This window comes from Gossypium arboreum, chromosome 11 (assembly GCF_025698485.1).
Source record: "Gossypium arboreum isolate Shixiya-1 chromosome 11, ASM2569848v2, whole genome shotgun sequence".
In the NCBI taxonomy this organism is placed as follows: Eukaryota; Viridiplantae; Streptophyta; class Magnoliopsida; order Malvales; family Malvaceae; genus Gossypium; species Gossypium arboreum.
Window position 1 is genome coordinate 9,100,382 of NC_069080.1, and position 15,217 is coordinate 9,115,598.

The following is a 15,217-nucleotide window of genomic DNA, read 5'->3' on the forward strand; positions in this document are numbered from 1 at the left end:
CTAATATGACTCATATAACACTTTGGTTAATTTTCTTTTAATCTTTCATTCATTTCCTCTACTATTATAGTATTATATATCTCCTAACTTAATATTTTTCCTACTTTGGCCACAACAATTTCTTTATTCTTTCAATTAAATTAATGTATCTATTTTAAAATTTTCCATCTAAAGAGTATTTAATTTTTTAATTTCTTATTTGATCTATATACTTCCTAATTTAATACTCAAAATTCTTATTTATTATATTTAAAAATTATACTAATTCTTGACCCGATCCATCACTGTACCTAACCCCGAGTTAAAATGCGGATGTTACACACCAATAACCCGAGATGTAATTGCACATTCTCGAGAGTGATAGTATACTCGCCGCTTAGAAGATTAAATGTGTGCGTCTCGGGTCTTCACATTTCCACCAATGCACTTACACAAGTGTGAGGTTTAATTTACACCCCTACTAATAAGGGCCATGTCCAATCTTCCAGCTATGTATAAAAAAAAATATAGAAAATATTAAATTCCAATATATCAAGAAAATATTTAAATTAAATTAGATTAAATATAATAATAAAATTCTTACCATTTATAATTGATTGATCAAAATGTGCTTGACATTCAAATGGATTAGAGATTTTGTCATTACTAATTCGAAAAACATGAAATAAATTGTAATAAAAAATAATTTAAGAAAATCTTAATACAATTTTAATAAAATAAAAGAGGGTTGAGAGAGAAATAAAATTTAAGTGAGGAATTAAGAGGAATTAAAAGAAATTTGAGAAAGATGTGAGAATGTGAGAGAAAGATAGTTGAGATTGAATTGAAAAAAAAATGAAATGGGGGGTTTATATCGAAAAGAATTATAGTCCTCCGAGGGGTAGCCATTGAGAGTGACTAGAAGCGTTTTTCTCCAAATTAGCTGAAAACGCTTATAAGTGAAAGCGTTTTCATTATTTCAGTCTAATTTCATAATTTCATAAAAAAATCAGCCTAATCTAATAATTATTTTAAAGAAGGAGGATTTTTATGTAATTCACCCCAGATTTTGACTAAAAAGAAAGGGAAAAAAACCTTTTTTTCATTTTTGTTCAATAGCCTTTGTTTGTTACTTAAGGTAGATGATGATCCAAAATTTAAAATGGATGCTTCTCTTTGTCTTCGCTGTCAAGTTAAAGATTAGAAAAATGTAAAAAAGAAAGAAAGAAATTGTCATAATCTGAAATTTTATCATTTTCAAATCTTGAATATTGACCGTTCTGTACAAAGGACATGTACTTCTCGTATCTCCATGTCCTAGATTATTGCAACAGGCGACACCCCTTCTCTCTTCTTTTTATTTATGTTTAATTACCTTAATTATTATTATTATTATTATTATTTTTTGCTTTTTGTTCGTTAAACTTTTAGCTTTACTCATATATTTTTCTAAAAAAAAGATCAACCTGGAAATGTGGTTGCTTCTTCACTTCTTCTGGGAAAGGGCTTATATAAACATCTTCATTCTTTCCATGCAAATGAACATTGCTTTAGCCTTTAGGTCCTAGCTTTCAGCTTTTGCAGTTTTAAAAACGAAAGGAAAGTACTGAAGCTTAGATTTTTTTCTATTTTTCTAAGTCTTATTTATTCTATAGTTTCTGATCTATCTCCCCCAAGTGGATTCTGTCCTGTTACAATTTTAAATTTTATTATTTTTAAAAAAATTCACTTTTTGATGAGTTTTGGAAACTTAAATCTTTGAACAGGGGATTGGTTTTTTTTTTTTAAATATTGAGGAAAAGTGTTTGTAATACTGTAATAGATGTACATTCTTTTTTATTATGTTTATTGGTACTTACTAAAATTGTCTTCTTGTGATGTGTTAAATGACAAAATTTGAGCATGATTTGTTTGTGAATCTGGGCCTATGGGGGTGTTAGGTGTAGGTGTTTAAAGTTGCCAGATGTTCATATCTTCGAGTCTTTAGGGTTTCAATGGCAGTCTTTTTAGTAGCAGCAATTTGATTTTTGGGGAAAAAGATCAAATTTAAGGGTCCTTAGATCTGAGACGTAATTGTCAACAAAGACCAGGGATCTTTGAGTTGGTAGTTGAGTTTTTTGCTTTAAGTTCACGAGATCAGAGGTTTCTCACAAGTTTAGAGTTGTTAATGAACTTCTCACTCTGACCACTGTCTTTGAATTCATTGTCGTCGGCATTTCGGTGCTTCTAAGAATTCTACACACTTTTTTTTTTTGTTTTAAATTCTAGAATTCTTTAGTTAAAAAAAGGGGGGAAATCTGGGTTCAGAAATGGGGCATTCTGCAGCAGTGTGGGATTATAGGGCGGCAACTGAGATTACAAAGGATTGGAATGGGGTTGATAAGATTGTTCTTCGGAGCCCTCGAGGGGCTTCAGCAAGGGTCAGATTTCAGATTTGTTCTTTCGTGTTTTCTCTCTCTCTCTCTCTCTCTCTCTCTCTCTCTTTATAGTTACTCCATGACAGGATTTGTGTTTTAATTGATTTGGAATTTGAATTAATTTGTGTTTTAATGTTATAGGTTAGCTTACATGGAGGACAGGTCACTTCATGGAGGAATGATCAAGGGGAAGAACTTCTTTTTACCAGTAGTAAGGTAGGCTTGTTGGAGCTTTTCAGGGTTGTTTTTATTGATTTATATGATTCCCTTTAAAGGATGTTTAATTTCTATACAAGTTATCTAAGAGTTGGCCTCGATTTATGACTATAGATTCTGTAAGTTAAACCCCTTTTATCATGGTGGAAATTGGAAACTGATTCATGGTCTTTTAGGCGATTTTTAAGCCCCCCAAAGCTGTGCGAGGTGGAATCCCTATTTGTTTTCCTCAGGTAGTCTTCTTTCCATCTTTTAGTAAAGGTAAATGACATGGAATCATTCTCATGGTTGTTTATGGGAGTTGTTGATTTGGATGCTTGGTTTAGTTCGGTAACTGCGGGTCACTCGAGCAACATGGATTTGCTAGGAACAAGATTTGGACAATTGATGAGAATCCTCCGCCTCTTAGTCCTAATGATTCCCATGCCAAATCCTTCATTGACCTATTGCTTAAACCATCCGAAGAAGATCTCAAATGCTGGCCCCATAGGTACTCACTTTGTCGACTTAAATGAAAAACATGTACTGGTATTAACTGTTAATGAGGTTTTATACTAACAGAGTGCCAAAGTCTTGCATCCAGGAAAGGATAGATTGCAAGTTGTCTGGTGGCTACATCAGTTGCTGTGACCTTTATAAGTAGACTTGTTTCGTATATGTTGCTGACAGACTTTTTCTTTTCCCGTTTCAGTTTTGAGTTTCGTCTGAGAGTCTCACTTGCGGCTGATGGAAGTCTTGCATTAATATCACGAATTAGGAATGTCAACGGGAAGCCATTTAGTTTCTCTTTTGCCTATCATACATACTTGTCAGTTTCGGACATCAGGTATATAGAGTGCTGTTTGCCGGAATCCATTTTGATATCGTATTAACAAACAGCTTCCCTTTTGATCAAATAGAGGTTAGAAGTACTTCTAACCTGAATATGAACTGTGTTGACAGTGAAGTGAGGATAGAAGGGCTGGAGACGCTTGATTACCTAGACAACCTTTGCCAAAAAGAACGCTTTACTGAGCAAGGAGATGCCATAACATTCGAATCCGAGGTAGGCAAGTTTTGCTGCTACATGATTTTTAAAGAATAATGATTTAAATGTTCTTCAAATGGTGTGTGACAGGTGGATCGAGTCTATCTCAGTACTCCAAACGTAGTTGCTGTACTTGATCACGAAAGGAAGCGAACATATGTTATTAGAAAGGATGGACTACCTGATGTTGGTAAGTTGAAGTACTATGAGGATGTTTCTAGAGTAAGAATGCTCGACATGGTATGATAAAAAATTGTGATTCTGTTGTGAACAGTGGTATGGAATCCATGGGAGAAGAAATCGAAATCAATGGTAGATTTTGGAGACGACGAGTACAAACAGATGCTATGCGTGGATGGAGCTGTGATCGAGAAGCCAGTGACATTGAAACCAGGTGAGGAGTGGACCGGACGGGTGGAACTCTCAGTTGTAGCATCAACATTGTGTAGCGAACAATTTGATGTGCAGAGAGGCATGGTGTTTTGATGTAAGAATGTAGGATGTTTTTAGTACACATCCCACAGCCACTGGTAGGACATGTAGGAATAGTTCAATGTTACTAAACCAAGCTAGCATTGAACTGAGTGTAAGTAGTATGTAGAAACTCTGAAATTCTCATGCCAAGCCAACAAGATGAGTAAGTGTTGTTGTAACAGTACAGATACAAGAACACCCTTTGTTTTGTTTTTTTGTTTTTAATTTAAGAGTGGTTGCTGAGCCTGACTTTCCAATACATGGCAAATAGGTAAGCAAAATCCACTTATTCAGAAAAAAAAACAATGCCAAATGGTTGCCTCGAAGAGTTTTTGTTGTTTACGTCTCCGCCTTTTTATCTAAAACAGTGGGTGGTTAGGAAATTTTCTAAAAATGGAAAATCTGAGAGCGTAGTGCAAAATTGAAGGTTGAAACCGAAAGGGATAGCGGTCATATAAGAGGGACGCGATGGGCCCAGCTGAGCACGCATTTGACGGTTCACCTGCGCTGCAAGATGAATGACGTTTGGCCAACTCATACACATGTGTTTATTATAGATATAGATGCGATTCACACTCAATTAATTAGTTTCTAACTCTATTATTATGTCTCTGCTCCCTTTTCCCAATTACAAATTCATTGCTCGGAATTTTGCGATTGTGCCAAAATCCCTGTTTTTGTCCGTTGAGAAATTAATGATATTAGAGTTTTGAAAAGTTTATAAGTCTGATTGAGTAATATGGTAAAATCTTACCATTCAGCTAAAAATTATCAATCTAGTAGTTTATATGGACTTATTTAGCAGAATTTAACAGTTCAGTAATTGTATATGTAATAAAATAAATTAGTAAGAAATCAATAATTCTAACTCATGAATGTCCACGTGTTAGCTTTTGATTAGCAAAAAATAATTTAAGGGGTTAAGGGGCAAAATGACAGAATGCTTAAAAGACTAAACAGGAGCCCAAAATAATATTAAAACCTAATTAAAAAGTCATTTGAATAACCATTTATTGAATCAGTATATTGTTTTATTACTCTCGATGACTAAACCTTTGAATAAAATCATAAAATATGATTTACTTATAAGTAACAAATCATTTCGAGATTTATGATTCATAATAATAATAATAGAGGATTAGTAGCAAAAGTTTGAACCTCTTCACAGACTAAAAATCCTTTGCATAATTTAAAAAATAGAGATTAATATTAAGATTTTGTTAGATTGTGTTTAGCAATACTTAAAAAAAATGTTTGAAAGAAAAACTGTGTTAAACACACAATTTTTGGTTGAACGAGTAGATTTTCAAAAGCATTTTTACTCGAAAACTAAAATTTTTAATTTTTCTTAAGCTAAAAACACTTCGAAAACATTATTACCTTTTCATCCTTCCATTTTTCTTCTCTCATTTTTCATTCACTTTAAATTGAAAATTTTAAAATTTATATTTAATATATAAATGTTACCCTTTTCAAACTTTTAATCCAAATACATATAATATTTTAATTTAGTAGGTTTATATTTTCTATGTCATGTTAATATTTAATTTGAATTATATATTTAAATTACATTTTAAAATAAAATCATTAATTATTTTTTTAAAATAATACAAATATGTTAATATCTAATTACAAATATTTAATTGTTATATTTAAATATTTAAAATATAATTTATATAATTTAATTAAATTTTATAGATAATTAATATTAATTGCTTAAAATTATTTAAAACTTATATTTCATATATTAAAATATTAACAAGTTATAATAAATTATTTTTATATCCTTACTAAAATATCATAATATTAACTAATTTGAACATTATTTTCATGCATATTTGTTACTTTATAATACTATGTCTAAAATAAATATTTTATTTCTTAAAAGCACTTTTTGATAGCTATACTAAACACTAAACTTCTCAAAAACACTTTTTCACAACACTTTTTAAAAGCAATGTTAAAGTAGCACTTAATTTGCTACCGAATGCAATTATATCATCAGATAATCCAAATTTAAAAAACATAATATTGGGTATTCAATTTGTTACGAATTTTCTTACCCTGTAAAACCCACTTTAAGAAACAAATTATAAGCAATAATAAGAAATCTTTTCGTTTAAGAAAAAACACAAAAAGAAGCAAAATACCAAATTAACAAAAAAGAATGGGTATCTAAACATAAGCAGAATGCTGTATAGAATAGTTTGTTGAATCTTTTAACACGATAAGTCAACAATCAAATACTTCCGCTTACATAGAGTTATAGACCCCGGCGATACTCCAGTTGCTTGGTATTCTCTAGTAATACCTGCCAAGCAAAGCAATCAAAGCTTAAACTAATGCTGCTAGGCATGCTTATCGTACAAATCATGGAAAAGAAATGGAGGACTTGGCAGATAAAAGAAAGCAAACAACTGTCCTTACTTCTCTAATGTAGTTTGCTATGGCCTTGCAGCCTTCGATTGCAAGTCCCATCACAGTTTCAAAGATATCCACAGGTAACTTAGCATCCATCTGTATTTTATGTAATGTTAGTCATTGCCTTAACCAACCTCTCAACTATTTTTTTCACAAGTTCATCACAGATCATTTTGGCTAGTCCATAGTCTCGTGTAAATCAGAAGATAAGTTACGATAAAAGGAAAATGCACAAGATAGGCAAGCAACAGCTCATAAAACGAACTGTGGGTTGTTAAATTGCATTGCTGCAATGCAACGAAAAACAACCAGATTGCAGCATCGACTTCTATTGCCACAGGAAAAAAAAGGATAATAGCGTGATCGCAAACCTGAAGAAGAGTCACTTTGTCCAACTTAGGTAAGATCCCTACAGTGACATCAGGACCTCCAGCACTATCTTCAATATAGTTCAAATCTGCATATACAAACCAACATTAATTTAATTGTTCAGATGGAATAGACATATAGAAACCAACATTAATTTAATTGTTCAAATGGAATAGGAGGAGGAGAAGATTGACCTAGCAAAGGAGTGCTATTTAGATACCCAGCACTGCAAGAAGTGACGATATCTCGCATTGGGATCCCAGCATCTGCCAGGGCTAAAGTTGCAGCGTTGATGCATGCAGATCTAGTTCCTGCAGACACATTAGTATGCTTATGTTTCTCTTTTCTAGAATATACAGATATGGGAAAAGAACTAGCAAGTAAACAAGACAGAGCGCACAAATCTATTAATTCTTTAAAGATAGTATAGAGTTTCTTTTTTGTGGAAATAGAATTGAAGCACAAACCAATCTGGATTTGTGCAATCAGGCCATTAAAACAAAGCCAATGATCAACAAGAAGTTTGGATAAGTTTCAATTTACCTCCATCAGCCTGAAGAACTTGAACAAATATATCTATCTGGTAAAAAGAATATTAATGAAAATCAGAAGAACTAAAAATCAATGCCAGCTGGGTATATTACTGGGAAATAATTCAAACCTGAGAACGAGGCATTAGATGAGTCAAAATGCATGCCTCCATGGTTTGACGGATGACAAGAGATATCTCTGTTGACCGTCTAAATGAAGAAAGAATAGATTCATGTCAATGGGCAATTCAATTTACTCATCACAATCCTAATATCTGTCAATTATATCATGCCTCAATGCTCTGTAATTCTAATATTTCAGTTTCAATGAAATCATTTCATACTAAAAAGGGATTAAAATAAACTAATACCACAAGAACGCATTTAAAAGTACTAAAATCAGTTTAATTTACTTGTCTTGATCTGATTTCCACAAAAAAAATCAGATGTTTTATTTCTTCAGCTAGATTGAAAATACTTGGTGATTATGTCAAACAGCACCTATCGTGGTTTAACTTTAACATCATTCTAAGAAATAAAAAATGGAAAAGAAAACCAGATCACCTGTCACCCTTTGGTTTTCTCATGCGATCTCCGGTACTGAAATTAGCCATGCTATATTCACAGCGCACCTGATATCCATCACATATAAAAACCCAAAGAACGTTTGAAGTCACAACTACAACACATATAACTTGAAGAACATTACCAGTGCCTGGTCATTAATTTGTTGGCTCCTATTTTGCACCTGGAAAACATTGACTACATTTATCATCTATAACAAAACAACATCTAATTAAATAGCTAAACAAATTCTGGCAAAAAAAAAAAAGCCAATCTATGCTTGATCAGTGACTAAGTAAACATAAACATACAAATTAAGTAACAAGAGCCTTATAAATGTGTAACAATGTGAAGACACCATGAAAGTAAAAGGTCACCTCTCTAGGGCCATACACAGCTGCAATGACTTTGGTGTTGCCCATCTCAAAAACAGCAGAACTGAATATTGAAATTTGAAAAGGAGAAAAAAAAAAGCTATTTCAGATAAAAGAGATATAGTGGTAGGTAAAACAAGTCATAACGGCAGCGCCTACCCATTAGCTTTGGCGACGGTACCGATCTCTGCACGAAGCTGTCTCATCTGAGGAATTAAGAAAAAGGAATTTCAAAATAAAGAACAGGGTCTAAGAAGAATGAAATCAATAATAATAAAAGAAGGCAATAAATTAGAAGAAAAAAAAATGAAGAGAGAAAGAGAAGATTACTTCCATCGGACGGCGGCCATCCAAGCGGAGACCTTCAGGGCTCACGTATTCCATCTTCGCCTACAACAACCCAACTGTTGCTGCTGATTAACGTATTTCTGCCGCCCAGCTTTTCCGATGGACTAAAAAACCTCCTGGGTTTTGCCTACAAAACGCTGTCGTTAATTAGTAGGGGAACTTTGCAGGGTTTTTGCCTATAAAAACGCTGTCATTAATTCGTAGGGGAACTTTGTGGGTTTGGGCCTAATAGAGTATTTCTTTCCTTAGTGTCTGTATTTTTTAGTGTTTTTAAAATCGGACTAAATTGATTTTATGCTGAATTGATTAGTTGATCAGTTCAACCAATTTAATAAAAAATAGGAAAGATTAGTAGTTTGATCATTCTTATTAAATTCAAGATTCTTTGAAATGTAAAAAATTGACAGCAAAAAAATTAATTAAATCGGATTAAAAATTAAACATTTATTAAAATAATATTCAATTATTTTTAGATTTTTAATTTTTATTGCAGTTTTTTTTCTTTGGGGGGTAATGGAAAGTCTGATCCAATTTTTTTTTTCTCTTTTTAAGATAATTAAAGCAAAGCTTTTTAACATATCAAATAAAAGAGAAGAAAAAACAATCAAAGTTGTATTGTAGAAGGGATAAAATCAAAATGGAAGAAGTGTTGGAAGTGTTTGGGCTATACCTATAAAAGTAAAATGGGTGAGCGTAAAAACCTTATTTCTTATAATACTCTCAAATTACAATTCTTTTTCCTTGGATTAGATGTGGGCGAAGTAAGCCTTCTCAATTTCAAATTCAGCAATTATATCGCTTGGGGTAGCTTTTATTTTATTGGTTTGGATAGATAATGGACAAGGATCCTGATGCTAATTGATGAGTAGAACCACTAATTTAAGAAGAAAAGTTATTATTTTATTTTGGACATACAACAGATCCCCTATATCTTTCAGTGCTTATCCTTACTTTACGAGACAGTCATAGACACAGCATGGTGTTCAGTCAGTAAGTAACCCCCGTCTGATCTTATATCATCTTCCCACTTTCATCTCACTCTCACACCTTATTTTCCTTAATGACACACCACCTTAATTCATTTTCTCTCAAATAAAAAAATAAAAGAGAGAGAGAGAGAGAGAGAAATAATCAATCAATCAAACACCCAGCCAGAATAAACAAATAGTTAAAACCCCCAATAAATAATAAAAAGTTGAACTTATTACATGTATTCCGTTACATCACAAGAAGCCAAAGTTCAGACATGGAAGCACGTTAGGCCTTTTACTATGTGATATAGATGATAACTCTTTGACGTGGGATCTCTCCCCTTTTTTTTATTTTCCAAAAGTATAGTGTAATGTATGAATAAATAGTTATATACTGAAAAAAAATAAGTGAAAAAAAATAAAGGAAAGACAAAACTAATTGCTACAATACAATCCAATGTGGGATACAAAATATTCATGAATTACACCCCGATTGATCAAATGAACAAATCCTTCTTACGATTGAAAACTTTGACGCATGTGATTTGTGTCAATGAATGTTGAGCCTGCAGCCAAAGCAACGATTTCCATCACACATTGAAGCTTATCATTGAGAATAAATAATTGAATAAAAGAAATCTTTTTTTTTCCTTGGCGAATCAAAGGAAACTTAAAAGACAAAATGACAGAATAAACCCAAGGGGAAGAGATTCTCATCCAGCCTGCAAACGAAGCCTAACACAGTAACATATTATAACGACAAGTTTGACGCTTTGTTACCATTTTAACATGTTGATGACGCATTTGGGCATGTCACCACCGTCAAGTTGTTTCTTGGACATTCCATCGCACTTAACGGTCACCCCGACCATGCCGATCTTCAACCCCGCCACACCTACTCCAACTTTGGTCCGAGCCTCCACGTTCACGGGTAAACTCTTGCTTCGGTACCGAGCCCTGAGCTTATTACCAACCTCATCAACCACTAGCTTGTTACTCGCTTTTGTCTCCACTCTCAAACTCCTGGTGTTCTTTTCCAGCATGGTGAACGCCGGCACCGTCGTCGTTCCCAATTCGGTCTCATACCCGCCTTCCCCTAAGCTGACCTCAACCTCCATGTCTCCGTAATAATAAATCATCTTTCCGTTTGGGTTCTTCACTTCGAGTCTCGTCGTCGTTCTGGCGTCGAGGTAGGTTCCGTCGGGTCTTTTGGTGACGTTGAAGCGGGAGATCCGGAATGATTGGATGTGAAAGCCGGGTAATTTAGGGTCGAACCAAAGGTAGAAAACAGCGCCGCAAATGAGAATGAGGAGAAGGAAGATCAAAAAGAAGATGCAGAAACAGCAACAACAAGCACGACCGTAACTAGTCTTTCTTTTCTTGGGATGGAAAGAAGGTGGGAGAACAGGTTTCCGTGGCGGTGGTCTGAACCGACGCTGACCGGCCGGGGAGCTTGGGTCTTTGTATCCAGGTGGCTTTTGGAGAACCGGTTTCACTGGGGGTTCCGACATTGCTTGTATATGGAATCAGGGAAAGAAGCAAGAAAGGAGCTAATTTAAGCTAGCTTACTTCTCCAATTGAGTTAAAAGAAGCACTTGCATGCAAATTGACAGAATTCGATAAACAAGAAAGAGGGAAAAGGTGAAGAGTCTAAAGATCCATGAGTGGGATATAAATTCAAGAAATGGAAATTGTAAAGAAATACCAACCTTATCGATTGCAATGCCGAATGATCGATTGGTACAGAGATCTGAAGAGATTTGTGATCGAGGGTGAAAGAATAGAACAAAAGAAAATTTGTTGGGATCGGATCAGGTCTACAGGCCAGGCCAGGAACTAAAAAGCCTAAAACTGCGAGGGAAGAAAGAGAAAAAAAAAAAAAAAAACTTGCAGGGTATCTAAAACAAATGGGTGAATAGAAGAATGGTAAAGAAGGGAGATTTGTCACTTATAGGAAACGAGGAGTTTGGTACAGGTACGGGTGGCAGGGATTCACGCGGGAACTCTTTCTACTTTTGTCTTCTACTTGTTTCCTTTTCTTTCTTTTTTTCTCCTTTTACTTATACTGTAGTATTTTGGCATCTGCAACACATTGAATTCAACTGCATCCCGAAGTATGCTTCAAGCAAGGTATGTAAGTGAAGTGAGCAAGAACTTAGATAATCACTAGTTCTTGTTTTAATTGTTGTCAAAGGCAATCCAAATGAATTTATGTTTGTCATATAAAAATAGTTAATTCCAACCTACATCCTCAAGCTATGGCTTTCATTTTAAATTAGTTTCTGAAATTTAAAATATTCTAATTATATTATTAAATTATTCAAGTTATATCAATTAGGTCATTTTATTACTATAATTATTAATTTAATATTAAATGATATCTCATATCTTATGTGACATAATTTAAAATGAAAATTTTTATAAAAATAAATATATTGAAAATCTAGATTTTGAGGTTTTCGAGGCTATTACAGAAACTTTATCGTTTACACTTTTTTTTAATTTGCTTTATCGGTTAAAAATTATGCGACAATGTTTTACTTTAAATTTTATATCACGAAATACTTGACGTGTCATTTAATAGTTCAATTAATAATTTTAATAATGAAATGATTAAATTGAACATTTTAAAGTTTAAGGATTAATTTAGAATGTGGTTAGTAATTTGGGGGTGTTTGGTACTATTAACTCATAAAAACGTCGTATACCTGCCTATTATTTTGCTTGAAAGTAATTGAGTTCCAACTAGTAATTGAGGGGTTGTTAAATGAATTGCTTATCCTATACTATGGTAAGTAAACTAATAACTGAAAAAGGGATGATCAGTTAACTGAGAATGAGTAATTGTGAGGGACCTTGGAAAAAAAAAAAGTTATAAGTAGAGGTATTGGTGGTGTAGAGACAGTGTCCGAGGGAGAGGATTGGATGGGGTTGGATGGAATGAAAGCGCATGTTCTTCCATGTGGGACATTATTACATAAGCGCTATAGCGTCGCTTGCCGTTATCCACTAACTTGTCGTTTTCAAAAATTCCACCGACGCACAAAGCCGGACACTCCCACTTTCCCCATATTACATTCTTTTTTTTTCTATAACAAGGCCACCGAATCCCCCCACCCCACCAATTCCCCTTTCCGTTAAGAGAAGATTAAGGCCCATCTGTTGAAAAACAACACAAATTTAGGCATGTCTGGTACAACAGGGATGTTGGGTGTCTGTGCATTGTCTAAAATCTTTGAATAATAAGCCTTAGCTTGACATTTTACTGTTGATATAAGTTGAAGCTTCATTGTCACTTATAAACCGTAACTTGATGTTTAGCTCCACACCTTCCCATCGGTGTTGGATTTCTTCGATTATAATAGCTAAGCAACATTCAAGAAAAAAAAAAAGTGGGGTGGGCAGAAAGGATGGAATGTGACGCCGATGCTTGACCAAAAACCCTGCGTTGATCCAAATCGTTGTGAAAATTTGCGGCCACATTTAGATGGATATTATCAAATGGATAATTATCAAATGATCGCCCCAATACTTTTTCGTATTTCTACGATTATTGCAGGGTAGAGCTAGAAGCCAGAAATGAGTTGAATTTGAATTAACAGGCTCTTTTTAATTTTTAAGAATTTTCGTGTTATTAAGTATTTTAAAATTGTGTTTTTATTTATCTATTTATTATTGTGTTAACTTGTTTAAATTAAATATATTCATTCGTAAATATTAAATAAATATTTTATAAATACGTTCATAGACATATAATTAAAAATATCCGTGAGCAATTAAAAATTTAATCATGAATATAGAAAAAAATACAAAATTTATTTAATAAACAAGCATGTTCGCAAATAATTAAATGAGCTTTAAACAAATTTAAATAAGTTTATTAATAAACATTCAATTCATTTAATAAATAAATCTTATTAATTTTAATTATAAAATATAAACATAATTATAGATTTTCTAAAGCCTTGCAAGCTAAGCTGTGCTTTGGATGAGTTTTTTTAACCATTTAAGCTTAATTCAATGATTAAAAATTGCTTAATTCAATGATAAAAAATAGTAATAAGTAAAACGATCAAACAATCATAGAACTACTTTATATAAGGTTACCTGCATTAAAAAATTAAAATATAAACTTATATTAGATATTATAATGATTTAACTTTTTCCCATAATAAATGTATAATGAAAACATTAATATCATAACTAATGTAAATATATTCATTTAACTCATTGAAAAAGTAATAAACATTTTAAACTAATATAATTAATGACATTTAAACTAAAAATGTTACCAATTTTTATACACAATTTTAAATTTTATAAAAAAATCAAATTAATGAATGTTTAGAGGAGACTAGACTTGTTTATAGGTTTGGGTTGGATCGGGTTTAGGTCTGGCCCTAATAAAATCCTAGGTTCGGGTGGCCCTTATTAAAAAATTATTTTATTTTTATATAAAAAAATTTAAAAATATATTACATCAAAAACGCTAAAAATATTAAAATAAATATTTCCGAAAAATTAAAAATAAATTAAAGAATTAAAAGGCCTAGTAACCTTAAATGATTTGATAAACTTAAAATATTTTTGAGCCAATCCAAAATGATTTCTGTTCAACCTTTCTTATTTTATTATAGGTTAGTAACCTTAAATTCTAAAACCCATAGCCCTTTCTCAACCTTTAAATAAGAGAATAATGTGCTTCAACATACTCGAACTCGTGTTCTCTTACACTGACAATAATACCAATGCCAATCGAGCTAAGACTCAATTAACTTTAACATTTCATATTTATTCTTAAGTTATATTGTGAAAATTTTATTAAAAATCTCATTATTTTCAAAGTTTTAAAAACTCAAAAACCCTTTAATAAATCGGTTCGATATATTTCAAAAAAATTGAGTCAAATAAAAATATTTTAAAGTTATTTTAAGCATTTTAGTTGTTAAGTATCAATGTTTTATCTAGAATATTAATACCTTAGAAGTCAATAGCCACAACCATTTCTAGATGGTAAAATATAGATACCTATTCTTAAAGTATGAGTACCTATTTTTATGTATCAATATTTGACTCGAAGTATCATGATATTGATAATTAGTCTCGTAGTATTAATATCTAACTAACCATGGCCTAGATTTAACACTATTTCACTTTTAATAATTATTTTTCATCCTTACTCATCATTGCTAGAAATATATCTTAATACTATTACAAGAAGTAAGAGATCAACATTCAAATAAATAAAAAAATCCATATCCAAGCATCAAATGAAGTGAAAATACAAGAAAACTTTAATTTCTTCATTCATTCTTTCTTTTTTACATAGTTTTTGTGAGAGTTTTATTTTTATATCTCTGTAAAATCTTTATTCTATCATATAGAGAGCTTAAAAATTGCAAATATAGGTATTTCTTTATTCACACAAAATCAATCTTTATGAAAGGGGGAGAGGTTTTAGTTTTCGCCTTGAAAGTTAGAGAGGTTCTAGTTAATCCTTGAAAACTTGATTATTTTTATCTAAGCC

At 32.4% G+C, this 15,217-nt stretch overlaps 3 protein-coding genes across 4 annotated transcripts; 1 reads left to right on the forward strand and 2 right to left on the reverse strand.

Annotated features, from left to right (window-relative positions):
• The first annotated feature begins 1,092 nt into the window (after positions 1-1,092).
• LOC108474180 (putative glucose-6-phosphate 1-epimerase) lies at positions 1,093-4,419 on the forward strand. Its single transcript, XM_017776103.2, has 8 exons — positions 1,093-2,399; positions 2,538-2,612; positions 2,789-2,845; positions 2,939-3,102; positions 3,304-3,438; positions 3,555-3,657; positions 3,730-3,829; positions 3,914-4,419. The coding sequence occupies exons 1-8, from the start codon at positions 2,289-2,291 to the stop codon at positions 4,123-4,125; spliced, it is 957 nt and encodes a 318-aa protein (XP_017631592.1). The 5' UTR covers positions 1,093-2,288; the 3' UTR covers positions 4,126-4,419.
• A 1,737-nt stretch (positions 4,420-6,156) lies between these two features.
• On the reverse strand, positions 6,157-8,970 carry LOC108472526 (exosome complex component RRP41 homolog). The gene is made up of 11 exons (XM_017774066.2): positions 8,702-8,970; positions 8,531-8,577; positions 8,375-8,435; positions 8,143-8,181; positions 7,998-8,065; positions 7,565-7,643; positions 7,447-7,483; positions 7,098-7,214; positions 6,906-6,991; positions 6,541-6,630; positions 6,157-6,424 (listed from the first exon to the last, which is right to left on the reverse strand). The coding sequence occupies exons 1-11, from the start codon at positions 8,753-8,755 to the stop codon at positions 6,377-6,379; spliced, it is 726 nt and encodes a 241-aa protein (XP_017629555.1). The 5' UTR covers positions 8,756-8,970; the 3' UTR covers positions 6,157-6,376.
• Positions 8,971-9,876: 906 nt separating this feature from the next.
• On the reverse strand, positions 9,877-11,886 carry LOC108471271 (NDR1/HIN1-like protein 13). Of its 2 annotated transcripts, XM_017772908.2 has the most exons (3): positions 11,400-11,874; positions 10,471-11,203; positions 9,877-10,256 (listed from the first exon to the last, which is right to left on the reverse strand). In XM_017772908.2, the coding sequence occupies exons 2-3, from the start codon at positions 11,199-11,201 to the stop codon at positions 10,241-10,243; spliced, it is 747 nt and encodes a 248-aa protein (XP_017628397.1). In that variant the 5' UTR covers positions 11,202-11,203; positions 11,400-11,874; the 3' UTR covers positions 9,877-10,240. The 2 variants fall into 2 exon arrangements, with proteins under 2 accessions (XP_017628397.1, XP_052876932.1); XM_053020972.1 differs by having other exon boundaries at positions 9,877-11,203; positions 11,400-11,886.
• Between the last annotated feature and the right edge of the window lie 3,331 nt (positions 11,887-15,217).